Below are 18,451 nucleotides of genomic sequence, written 5' to 3'. Positions count from 1 at the left end.
CTACAGCCTGTGGAAATGATAACTCATTGCGCCACTGTTGTTCACTACGCATTCAGGCACGCAATTAAAGTGACTCCCCAGCTCATGGCATACTGCAATGGCACCCAGGTTTCAGTGGTGCCACTGCTTTGATACCACTTTCTGTTGTGCCACTAAAAATTAAAGTCGTTTTACTTATTGAGCCAAATAGTTTCCCCCCACTATTAAATGGCATCATTCGACTGATCCCTGGTCATTGTATTCCGGAACATTAGAATTCTGAAAACTTAGCATTCTGTCCCAGTTTTCGTGAAATAATTTCGGTGTCATTGTGCTTTCATTTTCCTACCCAAAACAAACGTCCGGCCTGGAGGTATAATTACTTGAAGGACACAAGGAGCTACCTTGCTTATGGAACCAAAATGACGAGTCGTAACAATCATCATGGCTTGAGATGCTAAAAATCACTATAACTTGTGAATTTTATGTGAGAAACAACCCTCTAGTGGGTTGTGATAGGTACGAAATCAAAAACTAGAAGGATTAAAAATGCAGACATTAATCAATGCAATATATTTCTAAGTCTTTGAAAGAAGGTTGCGTCCGCAGATGGTATTTACAAGACAATTATGGTTTGCAATGACGGACAAATTCCCGAAACATGGGGAGAATTTTGCTAGAGCTGGGATTGCATCTGATTTTTGAATTGAGCTCTATAACGACACAGTATCAGGATTTGTTTTAGTACTTCGGAAATAGTTTATGTATGAATTTTCGTCTTAGAATGTTATTTCTTTCATAAGTGTGTTTGTTGGTCCTATTTTACTTATGCGCAAAAACCATTCTCAGATCCCGTGTTGCGTTATCTTTTCCTTTTATTTAGCTTTTGGCTCAACTCTAATGTCAAAACCTGTACTTCAACGTTAATACCGTCCATATGATTTCAGCTGACACCATAGTCAAAACTGGCAAATAACATACGAAATGTAGAGTCCTTTGTGAACAGTAGCCCACCGGCGCCACTGCAGTATGCGACTAGCTTTGGCGTCACCTTATTGGCATGTGGTGATCTAGCTGCGCGAACAGATAGTACCGCGAAAATACGCCGAGATCTTTGAAATTGTACACAAAAATACATGTGGTTGTGAAATGTGAATAGTAGCGTGTGTAGGAATTTGAGGTTATGTGAAACTTGATTGCGTGTGTATTGGAAACTGCGCAGACATAATTATTGTGCTTTTGCGGAATAAGGTATTTTGTTCTCAAAAGTGTTTGTTTTGTTGGGAATATGTTTCTCGCTGTGTTCGTTTTACGTTAAACTTCTGTTCTTGTTTAAGTTACCCGATGAGAAGTATTCACTTGTACCAGAAATGCTTCCGGAGTGTCTGTTTTGACACTATAGTGCATCCCAAACAGCTGAAGAAATTTGCCTCTAGGTCTTACACTTCTCATAACAAATTTAAAATGGGTGATAGTTTACAGAGTGACAACAGTGAAGCCAGAGAGACAGCTCTCCATCCACCAGCTACTGTTCGTGGGCTAACAAAATTAGACAAAGTAGCTTTTTCGAAAAATGTTGTGGTCCCTTGTATAGAGTTTAATGTCACATCTGTGAAATTACAGGAACTAAGGAAAACCGTGCATAAATATTTATTAAGAATGGAAAACTTGAAACCATTGCAAGTTATCGGAAATGCAGAAGCTGCTAATGATGATGCGAAAAGTGTAATGCGGAGATTTCTGTTAAATCCTACAATTATAACTTCTTTTAATGACTTCTCAGAAGAAGAAAAAATACAATTGTTGAAACAAAACATTACCGAAAATTCTCTTTGTTTCACGAATATAATGTTGAATTTTGACAATTGGAAAGCAGAGGTGTTGCTGAAGTCTGTGTTGCCTTTAGACTTGGAGCCACTCACTTCATACTCGATTATTGGGCACATTATCCATGTGAATATACGAGAACATCTCTTCCCATTTAAGATTATCATTGGAGAAATATTGTTGGAAAAAATTAAGAACGCTAAAACAGTTGTTAATAAGACTGACATCATTGACAACACCTACAGGAACTTCAAAATGGAAATTCTGTGTGGGGAGAACAATCTGATTACTCAAGTAAGAGAGAATCACTGTACATTTGAGCTTGACTTCGCCACAGTTTATTGGAATCCTCGCTTGTCTACAGAGCATGAGAGAATAATAACTAAGCTAAAGCCACGTGACGTATTGTATGATGTGTTCGCAGGGATCGGTCCATTCGCAATACCTGCGTGCAAACGTAAATGTTTTGTTTTGGCAAATGATTTGAATCCTGAGGCGCACAAGTGGCTTGTACGTAATGGGCAGCTAAACAAGGTGTCAGAATATTTGACAACATTCAATAAGGATGGAACAGATTTCATAATAAATGACGTTAAGAAAGATATGCTTGAACGCTGGAAGAATGGAAAATGTGATGGTAGTACAATGCACATTACAATGAACTTGCCAGCATTGGCAGTAACGTTTCTGAAGGTGTTCAGTGGACTATTTGAACAGGGTGACAATGTGCCACCTGATACGTTCATTGAACCAGTTGTTCATGTGTACTGCTTTTGCAAAGGTGACACTTCAGATAATGCAGCTATCAGTTTGGTGGAAGAGAACTTGGGCCATAAAATTTCACAGAATCTTTTAGAAGTCTACAACATTAGAAATGTTGCAGTGAACAAAGATATGATGCGTGTTACATTTAAGCTTACGAAAGAAATTCTAGTTAACAATCAGTCTAGAGACTTGTGTCAAGATGGAGAACCATCCATGAAACGACGACGACCAGACTCTGATGGTGAGACATTCAAATTACTAATTTTATTATCTGGCTAGGGAACTAGTTCTCAGAGCAGTAACTTTCTTCATGAACACGGGAAAGTGCATTCGCTTGCATTCGTGGGATAAAAGATATAAAAACTTGTTTAAATTTTGTCTCCTTGTACATTTCCTAGTTTGATAATGTTCAGTTACAGATTTCATTATAATTTTGGAATTGCAACAGTTTTCATACGTAAGTTAATAGTATGCAACTGAGAGCGGTGCTTTTAGTTTAGTTTTGACATCCTTTTTTGTGCTTATAATATTCCACACCTATCTGTACAAAGTTTTATTTTATTATGTATGACTATTGATAAACATGCTCTTTATTTCCATAGACTTCCAGCAAGTTGTCATGTCGAATGTATCATCAGCCAGTGTTGTTCGCCTATGCCATTTAATTTGTAGGGGACTACTGTAGGGTCTACAGTACAGAGATTGATAGGAACTGTTGATCTTCTAGGTACACATCTTCAGCATATTACATGAAAGTTCACATTTTAGGTAGACTTTCTCTTTTGCATTTGGCAATACCAAAAATTCCAATTCTACCCACCTGCTTTGATCCGTCAAGTCATCATGATGATGAACACACCCCTATTTCCAGCATATACAATATGACTTCCATAACATCACTAAATACATATGTGAACAAAGATATAAACACTGTGAAATATTTCATCGCAGCAATAAAATAGGATGGTGAAGAGCTGAATATACAACACTAAGACGGTCCCCATTCCAAAACAAACAAATCTGAAAGCTGAAACGAATATAGTGATACCGGACACCACAAACGTCAGTCTCTCTCTCTCTCTCTCTCTCTCTCTCTCTCTCTCTCTCTCTCTCTCTCTCTCACACACACACACACACACACACACACACACACACCAAAATAACCATAGCTGAAACCCCTCTGAAAATACCACCACATATTCATCCTTGGTTTGAGAAGCATGGACTTTGATCAATTTCATAAACTCTGCACACTGCTGACACTTCACACACTCTACCAAGAGGCCATATAACTGAAGGAATTTCATTGTAGACACCATATTGTCAACCATAGCAGCCAACAACGAATGACTAGTTAAGTTTGTTGTGAGATAAATACATAGTACCAAACAAAACACCAGAAAGAGACTTTCAAGCTATTAACAACGTGACTAACAGTTTCAAAACTGAAAACAAGTTAGCAACCAATAACTAATGACATCAAAATAACTTGCTGCCAAGTCAACAAAAACCCAACTTCCAAAATATAGAATAACACTCAGCACTAAGTCCCATACTGCACTAACATCACTCACAAACAATTTAGAAACAAATATCCCACACTACAGTGCGCCACTGCTTACTCCAATATGCTCTCTGCAAACACAATATATTTCAAACACATCGCACCTCAATGATATATAACAACACAGGTACGTTGTGGGTCAGAGCAGATGAGTGGAATCATAATAGTAAGTTGATGCTTGTAATTTGCATTGTGAAACTGAATGTTTCTCTCTCCATCTCATATATTTGTAAGACTTGTTTGTTATTCTAATAATTGAAGACAAAGTGTACAGTAACTATCATGTTCTATTTGGGACAGATATAGCTCATTTAAGTGCATTTAACATCTTTTTAATTGCAAAGACTGGACTGCAGGACTCTTCTCTAAGCACAGAGTTGCCGTGGTATCCATCCCACCCTCAGGGTTCTGAATCTAACCTAGTTTGTGCATAGAATAGATTCTAACCTAACCCCTTTCACTCTGCCAAAAACTGACAAAGGCGATCAAACACAGTGTGACCAAGCTTTCAACCAACGTGATCAGGTGACCTCTGGCAACAGCAGCTGGTGACTGTTGTCAGTGCCACTGGGAATGCAGTCTTATTGGTTCCACAACCTGTTTGACAGCAACACAAAAAAGGAACTGACGGTTACATTGTTTTCCTCAATGGCCAGTGGAAAGAGTGTGAGGGCCAACAAGGATGCACAAACTTTATCAGTGCATCATGCTGCTCAGCTGGAATCTAGCATTTCCAGCCTGTTATTCGTCATTGTAAGGCAAGCAACGCACTGCTCTGGCTGTCGCAGCTGCATCATATGTTAGTTCAGCACTGACATCGTAGCGCTTTACTGAAAGTTGACTTGAGTCATCTGAAATGCTATTGACTTGTATCCTCTGTAAATGAGGAGGATTGGACCTATGGTTTCCTCTTGTGTCAGCAAAGGTGGAAGCAGAGTTGTTTAAGCTTGTTAAATTTCTTATTGTTCAATAAATACAAATATTATATTGTAAATGACCATCACAAAGTTTTTGTAAGTCAAATTGTGTAAGAATTTGATTATCTTCTGAAGAGTACAAACCTGCGATCACTTTGCTGCTGTGCCAATACCATCACAAAAGGATCACCCATGGCAAGTCTAAAAAATTACACGCAGCCCAAATAAATCCCAAAATTTGCAAAATGATTACATAAATCTGAAAAGTTCCTAAAATTATTATACTGGGCAACAGAGCCATCACTGAAGACCCCCCCCCCCCCCCTCTCTCTCTCTCTCACTCTCTCTCACATTCACACTCTCATCTTTCATACATTACAGAAACATGTGCGTGTTTTTACTCCATTAGTTGTATTGCACAAAAATTCCACAGCAGTTGTTCATTTTCGAAAAAGTTTGTCATAACAGGAAGGCCAGTTGTCTGATTGTTAGTTTTCTGCCAAATCCTTGGTGCCACTACTTCTCCAGGTTTTAGATTCAGAACTTCACGTTCAGACATCGTGCTTAGTGCTTTGATACAAAAAGTGTGGAGCTAAAGATGTACAGCTCTTTCTGATAGTTCAACAAAATTTTTAGTTGACAGCTGTGTCCTTCACTCTAACTGGATTTATGCTTTTTATTGCACAGTTTTACAACAGTATTTGTGTGTGAACTACTTTGTAATTGATGTTGGGCATATTGCTTTATTTAAGTTGTTCGTATTTTAAATCATGTTGTGCTATTGACCTTTAAATGAGACAGTTAATGTTACATGTGTATGTTTTTTTTTAGATGGGGAAGGAAAAACATAACAAAAAGAGTAAAAACAGTGTCTTTAAGGTTGCTGGTGCAAAGAGCTTAAAAGTGAAAAATAAGGCTAAACCAGTGAACACTCAGTTGAAAAAGGTAGGTTTAATTTATTGAATTATAAAACAGTACATACATCTGTTGCTCAAAAATGATTAAAGAAAGGCAAAGGCGACCATTTATCTATAGGAGATTGGTGTGTGGTGCATAGAAACGTGACACACACACACACACACACACAATGTACATTTGGGTGTCCATATGGTGTGTGTGTGTGTGTGTGTGTGTGTGTGTGTGAGAGAGAGAGAGAGAGAGAGAATGCCTGTATTTTACAAGAAAAACAGTGATAGCTTGAAAGCTTCTGTGAATACATTTTTCTGTAACGTATTTCTATGCTCTGTACATCCATCCACTATAGGTGAGTGGTTGCCTTTACCTTATTTTGCATATTGTCTAGTAGAGGAATGTCCATAAAAATTGCTGTAAAATAATTAATACAAGGTGTGCCAGAGATGGGACTGACAACACTGCAAGTTATCTGGCAATGCTATGTTGTTCCACTTGTTTAGACCAGTGTCCTTATCCCTTCCAGATGCTCAGTATGAGTTCCAGCTACGTACAACTATCACATGGTTTTTTTAGAGCGCTATCAGTGATGATGTGTTTTTCTTGTGTGGTAAGAAAATGGAACAGTTAAATTTGTAGCAAATTTATGCAATCATCTTTCGTGTTAAACTTGGGGTATCTGTGGACATAACCTTTGAGAAATTGAAAGAGGCCTACGGGGAACATTTCTTATCAGTACCTTAATTTTTTTCTGGCACAAATTATTTTTGGAAGACTGAGAACATTTTGAAGATGAACCTTCACCCAGGGAGACCTTGAACTTCAAAAACTGGTGAAAACATCGAACATGTGGGTGTTGTTGTGAGATCAGACTGACGTTTAACAATAAGGATGATGGTTGACCTGTTAAATTTTAACACTTCCATTGTACATCAAATTTTGACCAAAGATTTGCACATGTAAGAGGTTTGTGTCAAAATTGTGCCCAAAAGGCATATGACTGACATTTGAGGAAACATGAGCATTGATCCTCTTGAGAGGATTGCCAAGGACCGAGAGTGAAGGATTATCAAGGACCATGAATGGTTCAGCCATGTGATCACAGGTGATGAAGCCTCAATTTTTGAGTACAATCCTGATACAAAGCAGCAAATAGAGGAGTGGCACACTGAGACATCTCGACCAAAAACTGCTCAAATGAGCAAATTAAAGATGAAAACAATGCTGATTTGCTTTTTTGACTGTAGGGGTATTGTGCATAAAGAATTTGTTCCTGCAGGACAAACTGTCAACCCAGAGTTTCATATTCTTGAGGAAGAAAAAAACCTTGTTTCACAAAGCGCCTAGCATCTAGTGCACATTGGTCTATCGATTATTTAGTTGATTTCGAAATGCATCCTTATTGGTTTTTGAACACATTCCAAGTTGATTTCTGAATAAATATTTGAATGCGTGCATAGTGTACGTGATGTCCCTGCCAGGGGAAACCATCTAGAAATAAACTTTCCTGCAGACAAACGGGGACGGGGCTATACGAGCTGAACGGAATAAAGCTGAACAGGTGAGTGCCAACTGCTGTTTGCCTATGTGATTGATTGGGTATGCAAATGATCAGCGTTGTTATAATTACTAGCGAAGTCCGTAGATTCAGACTACCAGAGTGGAAATAAACTACTAACAGGAATAACAAGTAGCTAAGAAATATTACATGTCATCTTCTCGGTGTATGCAAGAAAAATTTGACAGAAAATTTTTGGCCAGATTGCTACCTATAAAGGGCAAGTTCTACAGTCCCCGGCTAGCAGCCGCTTATGTTCTATTCTGCAAGTAGCGTGGAAAACGCGTTGTACGAACACATAATAATGCCCAACCAGAGAATAATCGCTGGATAACTAAATCGGTGATTCTGTCAGGGTTAGTAGAGTTAACTGGAGAATGAGTTTTGTCAGTGGTAGGAATAGTTACAGAATTAGTGATGAGAAGATTGTGACATCACACAAATTATGGACGAATGAGACAATACCGAATTTATACGAAAATTTCGTACTACTACTTTTCGATCTCATGCGTGACAAACTGGAGCATATGAATGAAATGTGAAACTATTTCCTAATATAAACCATTTTGCTTGTAGTAGGCTAAATAGGCATTTCATATTGGTACTTCACGAATTATATTCTCTCGTATTATGAAAATGACAATTATTACCAAAACAGCCGGTTCATAGTGTCCAACGGGCACTATGAACCGGCAGTATTCCCATGGACCGTTCGAGCAACAAATACACCGGGAGAAACTGAAGAATCGCATTACCAAAACAGTCTCATTGGCTGACTGGGAGTAGGAGAGGCACTACAGGACGTTTTAATTTCCACTATCCTGAATGGCATCCATTACAAAATATACCCATTTGAATTCCACAGTGCCAAATACAGTGACGTGCGGCAGAAGAATGCTGTGTGAAGAGGCGTGGCACTGCACTTTGGCACACTTAAGACCAAATAACACTTCTTACATTTCCTCGAAGTTATATGTTATATAGATCAGACTCTTCAGAAAGACATGCGCTACAAAATGAACATATTTTTGAAAAGTATTTATTTTTATTTATTTATTTATTTATTTATTTATTTATTTTTTTTTTTTGACGTCCTATCTCAAACACTCTAGGGAGACGGGCGGAGGGGACATCACCATATAGTATTGCCCTGGTTCGAAATATCGTAGATCTGGGGCTGATGCGCAGAGCAGTCTGAGTTTTGGGGGGGGGTTTCCTTGTGGTCTGTGTCTACAGTTAGTGATTTTGCTGTTTCCTCTTTGGTTATAGCTCTCACGTCAAATGAAGGAAAAAAAAAAAAAAAAAAAAGTGGTATCTGTGGCTGGGAGCTATCAAGTGAATACATATACATTCACATAATTACAGAGGGCTAAAATATGTTATTAGTTTCAGATTTTATTTTATTTCTGCCTTTCTGACAGTCAAGCATTAATCGCCTTGCAGAACAATGAAGTTATTTTTGTCGCATTGCTAAAGAAATCCGACTTTTTTTTATCGTTTCCATTGAGGCAGCCAATTTATTTGAAACGAAGTGTTTAATTTCACACTACTGACTAGTTTCAACTGTTCACTGCATTTCAGGTGCACATTTTCATCTTCTAGCATGTATGGCATTATGCCATAATAAAGAACCAAATATGAGATAATACGGTAGTACTGGTACTCCAAGATGATTTACATCCCAAAAACTACACTGAAAAGCTTAATATCAGGTTGAGGCTTATATTGTTGGGAATCTGGATATACAAAAGTGCACTTTAAGGCAAGTTATTCATTTCAGTATGGTTCAAAAAATTGCAATGCTCTTGGAGTATCCTCTGATGTCTTGTTTCTTTTATGACATAATTTTAGATCTTTTAATGTTTTAAACATAGGAACATACAGGCATCCTAAGTCATCGTAGCTGCACAATCGCAGTGACACCTCTTATCTCACGCTCTCTGACAACTGCTGGAACAAATCTATTTCTAATAGATTGCGGGAAAATATTACGAATTGTGGTTTGAAAAGCGTTAGTTTGTAAGTAAATTTCCTCTTACGCAAGATGAACTATGTGCGAGAATGTACGATGAGTTTCTTAAATCACAGAGCATTTGACTCTCATTTAAAAGTCAACTCTTTGATGGCAAGCCATTCAGAAGAATTTCGAGCCCAGAAGATTAGAAAGTTATGTCAGTATTAAACATTTTACTGGCACACTTGTATGAAGTATCTTAAAGTGTAAAACGCGAAAAAAAAAAAGATCAACATTATATGTGAAAGCTTAGCTTCTCTTGTAGGTTATTAATCTTAAATATTATATATGAAAGCTTTGCTTTTTGAAGCAACACTATGTTGTTGTTGTTGTGGTCTTCAGTCCTGAGACTGGTTTGATGCAGCTCTCCATGCTACTCTATCCTGTGCAAGCTTTTTCATCTCCCAGTACCTACTGCAACCTACATCCTTCTGAATCTGCTTAGTGTATTCATCTCTTGGTCTCCCTCTACGATTTTTACCGTCCACGCTGCCCTCCAATACTAAATTGGTGATCCCTTGATGCCTCAGAATATGTCCTACCAACCGATCCCTTCTTCTGGTCAAGTTGTGCCACAAACTTCTCTTCTCCCCAATCCTGTTCAATACTTCCTCATTAGTTATGTGATCTACCCATCTAATCTTCAGCATTCTTCTGTAGCACCACATTTCGAAAGCTTCTATTCTCTTCTTGTCCAAACTATTTATCGTCCATGTTTCACTTCCATACATGGCTACACTCCATACGAATACTTTCAGAAATGACTTCCTGAGACTTAAATCAATACTGGATGTTAACAAATTTCTCTTCTTCAGAAACGCTTTCCTTGCCATTGCCAGCCTACATTTTATATCCTCTTTACTTCGACCATCATCAGTTATTTTGCTCCCCAAATAGCAAAACTCCTTTACTACTTTAAGTGCCTCATTTCCTAATCTAATTCCCTCAGCATCACCCGACTTAATTAGACTACATTCCATTATCCTTGTTTTGCTTTTGTTGATGTTCATCTTATATCCTCCTTTCAAGACACTGTCCATTCCATTCAACTGCTCTTCCAAGTCCTTTGCTGTCTCTGACAGAATTACAATGTCATCGGCGAACCTCAAAGTTTTTATTTCTTCTCCATGAATTTTAATACCTACTCTGAATTTTTCTTTTGTTTCCTTTACTGCTTGCTCAATATACAGATTGAATAACATCGGGGATAGGCTACAACCCTGTCTCACTCCCTTCCCAACCACTGCTTCCCTTTCATGTCCCTCGACTCTTATAACTGCCATCTGGTTTCTGTACAAATTGTAAATAGCCTTTCGCTCCCTGTAATTTACCCCTGCCACCTTTAGAATTTGAAAGAGAGTATTCCAGTCAACATTGTCAAAAGCTTTCTCTAAGTCTACAAATGCTAGAAACGTAGGTTTGCCTTTCCTTAATCTTTCTTCTAAGATAAGTCGTAAGGTCAGTATTGCCTCACGTGTTCCAGTGTTTCTACGGAATCCAAACTGATCTTCCCCGAGGTTGGCTTCTACTAGTTTTTCCATTCGTCTGCAAAGAATTCGTGTTAGTATTTTGCAGCTGTGACTTATTAAGCTGATAGTTCGGTAATTTTCACATCTGTCAACACCTGCTTTCTTTGGGATTGGAATTATTATATTCTTCTTGAAGTCTGAGGGTATTTCGCCTGTCTCATACATCTTCCTCACCAGATGGTAGAGTTTTGTCAGGACTGGCTCTCCCACGGCCGTCAGTAGTTCCAATGGAATATTGTCTACTCCGGGGGCCTTCTTTCGACTCAGGTCTTTCAGTGCTCTGTCAAACTCTTCGCGCAGTATCATATCTCCCATTTCATCTTCATCTACATCCTCTTCCATTTCCATAATATTGTCCTCAAGTACATCGCCCTTGTATAGACCCTCTATATACTCCTTCCACCTTTCTGCTTTCCCTTCTTTGCTTAGAACTGGGTTTCCATCTGAGCTCTTGATATTCATACAAGTCGTTCTCTTATCTCCAAAGGTCTCTTTAATTTTCCTGTAGGCGGTATCTATCTTACCCCTAGTGAGATAGGCCTCTACATCCTTACATTTGTCCTCTAGCCATCCCTGCTTAGCCATTTTGCACTTCCTGTCGATCTCATTTTTGAGACGTTTGTATTCCTTTTTGCCTGTTTCACTTACTGCATTTTTATATTTTCTCCTTTCATCAATTAAATTCAATATTTCTTCTGTTACCCAAGGATTTCTACTAGCCCTCGTCTTTTTACCTACTTGATCCTCTGCTGCCTTCACTACTTCATCCCTCAAAGCTACCCATTCTTCTTCTACTGTATTTATTTCCCCCATTCCTGTCAATTGCTCCCTTATGCTCTCCCTGAATCTCTGTACAACCTCTGGTTCTTTTAGTTTATCCAGGTCCCATCTCCTTAAATTCCCACCTTTTTGCACTTTCTTCAGTTTTAATCTACAGGTCATAACCAATAGATTGTGGTCAGAGTCCACATCTGCCCCTGGAAATGTCTTACAATTTAAAACCTGGTTCCTAAATCTCTGTCTTACCATTATATAATCTATCTGATACCTTTTAGTATCTCCAGGGTTCTTCCATGTATACAACCTTCTTTCATGATTCTTAAACCAAGTGTTAGTTATGATTATGTTGTGCTCTGTGCAAAATTCGACCAGGCGGCTTCCTCTTTCATTTCTGTCCCCCAATCCATATTCACCTACTATGTTTCCTTCTCTCCCTTTTCCTACACTCGAATTCCAGTCACCCATGACTATTAAATTTTCGTCTCCCTTCACAATCTGAATAATTTCTTTTATTTCATCATACATTTCTTCAATTTCTTCGTCATCTGCAGAGCTAGTTGGCATATAAACTTGTACTACTGTAGTAGGCGTGGGCTTCGTATCTATCTTGGCCACAATAATGCGTTCACTATGCTGTTTGTAGTAGCTTACCCGCATTCCTATTTTCCTATTCATTATTAAACCTACTCCTGCATTACCCCTATTTGATTTTGTGTTTATAACCCTGTAGTCACCTGACCAGAAGTCTTGTTCCTCCTGCCACCGAACTTCACTAATTCCCACTATATCTAACTTTAACCTATCCATTTCCCTTTTTAAATTTTCTAACCTACCTGCCCGATTAAGGGATCTGACATTCCACGCTCCGATCCGTAGAACGCCAGTTTTCTTTCTCCTGATAACGACATCCTCTTGAGTAGTCCCCGCCCGGAGATCCGAATGGGGGACTATTTTACCTCCGGAATATTTTACCCAAGAGGACGCCATCATCATGTAATCATACAGTAAAGCTGCATGCCCTTGGGAAAAACACTATGTATATTAATTTAAACCATTAACTTTTCCTGTTCGTGTGTTTACGCTACTTAACAGTGATGTTGCAATTGACTGACTACATCACGTGTCCTATGCTCTGAATATCCACTGTCGAGATCACGTGATATGAGCTACGACAGGCTTACAAAAGCGCATCGCAATCTTGATTTCAGTGCTTCGGAAAGTAACATGCGGTCTTCGGTGGAATGTGAATTTATACTTTCGTAAAACAAAAATATGCAGCGTACATGTTGCTGCACATCAAAGAACATTCCAAAACATGTTTTTTTCCCCTGTGTTTCGTTTTTTAAAGTGCCGGTAAATTATAAGCTGCTGTAAAAAACCATAACCATTCAAATGATTTACAAATTTTACAGTTCCGAGGGAAAGTATACTGTCACTTAACAAGGAAAAAGTGTATTTTCACCTGGGAGAAAGTGTATTTTTAACTGGGAGATCCTGGAAAAATCTGGAAATTTTTTTTCCTTGTCCACGTATGCACCCTGTTCATGGCAGAATAAAATGAAGTGCCAGATGAGAACTCATTCCTGTTCTGTTTCTTTGACAGGCAAAACTTTTGTTGTATGAGCTACCCAAGAAGAAGAAGAGGTAATAGTAGTACTTCTATATATCTCACTTAATTTGAATTTGACTTTCATAGATGAAACTCTGTGCACCATTTTTTCCCTAAATAAAACTAACACTGTTAAGCAAAATACACTAGTGGGAATTTAAGGAGAAAGCAACTTTCGTGTGACATATCACTGCCAAGAAACATATCTCGATGAAACTTACGTAGGAAGAATTGCTACAGTATGGTATAGGAGGTAACTGAAATAAATACACAAAGATAATTACACTTTTAGTCTGAAGCAGTAAATACACCGAACTCACAGAAATTCATGAGTCCCTTGGTCATTACAGACTGCGGAATGTCATTCTGAGTTGGGTTTGTGACCACCATGGACAGCATTGCACGCTCTCTAATGTGCTCTCATGCAGGTCATATCATTGGTAAGGAGCTGTTATAAGAGGGCATTCTATTCATCTACCAAAGCAGTTGACAGCTGCTGGAGGTTCGTTGGTACATGTGAACATGCTGCAATATATCTGCCCAGTGCATCCAAGTGGGATTTAAGTCAGGGGTGGGGGGCAGGTAGACCAGTCTAGTCCATTTACTGAAACATGTAATGCACACAGAAATTGTGTCAAACATGGTTGATTTGATGATCCAGATGTTATGTTGTGGTGGCAACAAAATTTGCCTGATCGGAACCCGATGGAATATATGTGGGACACTATCACGTGCCAGCTCCGCACCCATAATGTACAGGAATAGTGTAGCCTGTACATAGACATGTGGTGCCATGTACGCCTGGAATTCTAACAAAGTCTTGTCAAATCAGTGTCATGCATAATCCCTGTTGTATTCCACTATTAACTGGCAGTAACATCTTGGCTCGTCGGTGTGTATTCATTTACAAACAATTGTTTCTGAGTGTTGTTTTATGCTTGATTTTTTGTTTCAGATAAGTGAAATAAATCGCAAAATGATAAAAGACATTGATAATCAGCTGGTAGAACTACATACACAGCTGACACAGCCCTCAAAAACTGCAGCTCAGAAGACAGAGGAGAAAAGGCCTCTGCCTTCTGTCAGTCTACAGAAGGCACCAGTGGAAACTACAGAAGCAACAGAAAAAGTTTGTGCAATGAAGCTCTGAACTTTTTTGTGTTATCTTTTGTGTCTGGTGAATAAATGTTTTTATGACTGTTGTTGATCACGCTAATGAATACAAATTTCTATTTTAGAGTGAGCTGTTGTTTTTATTTATTTTTTAATTCTCCTTATCACTACTATATTTTACATGTACTTTTGATGCCTCTGTCAATAACTATCGCTCATACCCCATACTCGTGTAGTCCTCTTCAAACCCTCCCTGTAGCCATCTTCAGCCCCTCCCCGTAGCCCTCTTCCCCCCTGCACACATCCCTCTTCCTCCCCTTAGCTCTCTCCCTCTCTCTCTCCCTCCCTCCCTCCCTCCCTGCCTCCCTCCCTCTCCCCCTCCCTCTCCCCCTCCCTCTCCCTCCCATTACCTTGGCTCCCCCGCTTCCCCTCTTCCCTGTCCCCCCCACTCTTCCCTGTTGCCCCCTCCCCGCCCTTATCAGTGTGTGTGTGTGTGTGTGTGTGTGTGTGTGTGTGTGTGTGTGTGTGTTTTGATGATAGAAGGGAGAGGGCGAAACGATATGCAGCACCAAGAGGGTTGCTGAGTTTAATGTCTCTGTCCGACAGATGGATCACCATCAACAGTGTTGCATGCTCTCACTTCTGGAGACAGTGTGGAGAAGTTAGAAATTGGCACAAAGATTGATGATCAGGGATTTAATGCCACCCCCCCCTCCCCCCCTCCCTGCAAAGGGAAAATTGAAGTAATAGGATTCTATGAGTTGTACAGACACATGCTGTTACAAGTACAGGGTGTAAAGTCCAGGAACACTTCAATTATTTATTGCACAAGAACCAAACATTGTAAAGATGTCATCCATACATCATTTTGAAGAGAAATCATGAAAGTTTTTTTCATGTATAACACCACAGCATAGTTTGGCAATTTGCTGGTAGTCAGCGCCAGTTGCAAACATGGTGAGTTCAGGTGCCGGGAGAGCTGTTTCATGAAATGGCCTCCCTGATTACCAGATCTCTCTCTGTGTGACTTTTTCCTGTGAGAATCTGGTGTATGTACCGCCTCTACCAAGTTTTGTAGCAGAGCTCCGGGAGAGAATATGGGAAGCGACTGCCACAGTCGACAATGCCATGACAGGTATGGCAAGAATTCGATTGCCGTATTGATGTCTGCTGAGTCACTCATGGTTCGCATCTTGAATGTTTGTAAAAAAAAAAAAAAAAAAAAAAAAAAAAAAAAAAAAAAAAAAAAAATTCTGTGTGTCTCTTCAAAATGCAATATGTATGACATTTGTACATTGTTTAGTTCTTGTGCAATAAATAATTGAAAGTGTTCCTGGACTTTATGTACAACCTGTATTTGAAGAGAGTTAAGTAAAATAGAAAGATTATTTTGCAGAAAAATACCAAAAGAAAAAAAGTACATTATGGAGGATTCATTGTTTAGGGAGTATGGTTTATTGACTAAAAAAATAAAAAACATCAGTAATTATTCCTTCTAATTTTTTTTTTTTTTTCAACTCCTTCCGTTCTACTTTTTTATGAATTTTAGCTCATAAAATGCAGGATGGTAAAATACATACACTTGGTGACAGACTTAAATATCTGAGTGGAGTGGGTTTTGGGCTGGGGGTAGTGCAATAGTGGACTTATTTTACAATGGCATATATTCTTTTAAAACCCATATAACATCAATAGCAATGCGTGGTGGTTTATATAAAAGTATATGGTATTCTGCCGAGAAATACTTCTTACTTGAAATGGGCACAGTACAGATAATAATGATAATTAATAAACTTATTCTAAGCAGATACAATATTTGAAAGCAATAATCTTATTCAGCCCAGGTGACATAAAACAGGCATCGATCCGGAACAAACGAACAGAAATCAGAGTATCAGACGACTGTAACTTCTAAATGATCAACCATAATAACACAGTATGTTAAATTAATAAAGCCATAACAAGAGCTACGCTCCACTACCAAGAACGTCCACCAACCACTCATTAACACTACAGACTACACAGATCTAGACACAGAAAACTTGTGACTATGTACAATGATAAAAACACCCCCCCCCCCTCCTCCCAGTGTGAATACAATACACACTATAGAAATCCCTCTCTCATGCTGTCATGGTCATGCCGTTCAGGATAGGTATTACAACTGGTAACGGTTAATCTCTGTTTGCAAACACGTTAACAGCCACTGGCTATCTCCCCTGATCTCAGCACCTGCTGCTCAGTAATTTCCCTCTGACAACACATCAGCTGCCCATCAGTAGATATGGGTCATTAATGAATAACACTTAGTGCTTTGTACAGTACCGCAGTAGCTAGCCTCCACTATTCCTTGTGTCTGTCTGTGGCTGCCATCTTCTTCTGGACACCGAAAAAAGATCCTGTCCATTCTCCAAGTGGGCAACATCCGCATACAGCTTGGTCATGTCCTGCATTGACCGTTGTAACTCTTCACACCCTGTCCGACCCCACAGCACTCAACTTCCAGACTTTTCCTGTTTCCATGTTCCTTGCAGGGCACCAACGAACTGCAGCAACTATTTGGAGTAGCAACGCCAAAACCAAAACAGTACCCCAACACAGCCCCATGAAGTCAATCCTCACTGGGCATCTGGCACTGGCTCAAGTTGGTGTTGTGTGTCTGCTCCTTACTGCTGACCAGCACATCCAAGGCCAGCCCACCGACATATAACCACAGCCGTCATGCCAATGCCTATTCCCCAATGACACAACGCAGGACTGTCAGCCATTTCCAATGGCCACTGCGGTGACCTCAAGATGATGTTGACAGCATTTCTCCGTACAGAAGACTGTCCACTGCCAAATAGCGTTGAGGTAGAGAAGCTTGGAGTGATGCGTGTACTGTCCATATGCCATCAAATGTGCCCTCTTGTGAGACTCTTACGCACCAGGCCTTCGCGAGCAAAACCAGCTGGGCCAGCAGGAAGAGAAGCATACCGCAAAATTCAGTTTCACTACACATTATTTTCTTATATATTAATTCGCAACAAGCATGTTGGATATGCAATGGATGCCTCTCCTAAGACTAATAAGCTTTTACTTTTTCGTGTATTTCTTAAGATACTTCAATTGTGGTGGTACTTAAAACTGCCTATTGCCTAGAGTTTTGCAAGGTATTGCTCTCAAAAATTTCAGTAATATGCCCTCGCGCCACACTGTGTCATAAGCTGCTGACAGGTCAATGAACACTACTCCAGTTTTAAGTTTCTTTTGGTATCCAGATTCTATGTGAGTAGTCAAGGAGAGCACTTGTTCACAGCAGCTTCTATAAGGTCTGAATCCAACTTGTTCAGGTGGTATCATAGCTTTAATTTGATCTTGGATTCAGTTTAGAATCATTCTTTGCAATAGCTTGTAAGCACAGCTAAGTAGAGATATTGGGTGGAAGTGTTCTGCAGTTGTTTCCTTGTAGTGGGACACGAAATTGAAGCGTCACCCATCCACCAGTGTCAGCCCAGTTTGCAGGTGAATATAAGTTTAATTTAGTGTTTTGTTTATGTATTTTGTAATATTTGTAATGGTTGTGAATTGTCTAAAGTTTGTATTTATTTTTATGTTTCATGTATGGAGAGGGCGGCGCAACGAACGGAGACAGCATCTTCACTATCGAGACCAGAGAGAAAATTGCTGGCCACTATACGTCGCGGGTCGACAGCCAAAGAGCAACAGAAGATCCTGAAACCGAGTTGTTGCGTTGTGCTTCTAAAAACTGAAAAAATAAGAATTTGTAATGTTTCTACAACAATGACGTCATAGAAAGTTTAATCATGTTGTAAATGTTCAGTCCTATCTTGTCAAGGCTCAGGTTCACGTCTATATGTAGGAAGATAATAAACTAGTGGATG

At 39.3% G+C, this 18,451-nt stretch overlaps 1 protein-coding gene across 2 annotated transcripts; it reads left to right on the top strand.

Moving 5' to 3' along the window:
- The first annotated feature begins 976 nt into the window (after positions 1-976).
- On the top strand, positions 977-14,697 carry LOC124605640. Of its 2 annotated transcripts, XR_006978665.1 has the most exons (4): positions 977-1,230; positions 1,317-2,812; positions 5,884-5,997; positions 14,410-14,697. XR_006978665.1 is itself a non-coding variant. In XM_047137461.1 (3 exons), exons 2-3 carry the CDS (start codon positions 5,884-5,886, stop codon positions 14,602-14,604), a joined length of 309 nt encoding a protein of 102 aa, XP_046993417.1. In that variant the 5' UTR covers positions 992-1,230; the 3' UTR covers positions 14,605-14,697. The 2 variants fall into 2 exon arrangements, 1 of the variants encoding a protein (XP_046993417.1); XM_047137461.1 differs by lacking the exon at positions 1,317-2,812 and having other exon boundaries at positions 992-1,230.
- The last annotated feature ends 3,754 nt before the right edge of the window (positions 14,698-18,451 follow it).

Source organism: Schistocerca americana, chromosome 3 (assembly GCF_021461395.2).
Source record: "Schistocerca americana isolate TAMUIC-IGC-003095 chromosome 3, iqSchAmer2.1, whole genome shotgun sequence".
NCBI classification, from domain to species: Eukaryota; Metazoa; Arthropoda; class Insecta; order Orthoptera; family Acrididae; genus Schistocerca; species Schistocerca americana.
The sequence above is the reverse complement of the archived record's forward strand: the minus strand, read 5'-3'. Positions and strand labels throughout refer to the sequence as shown.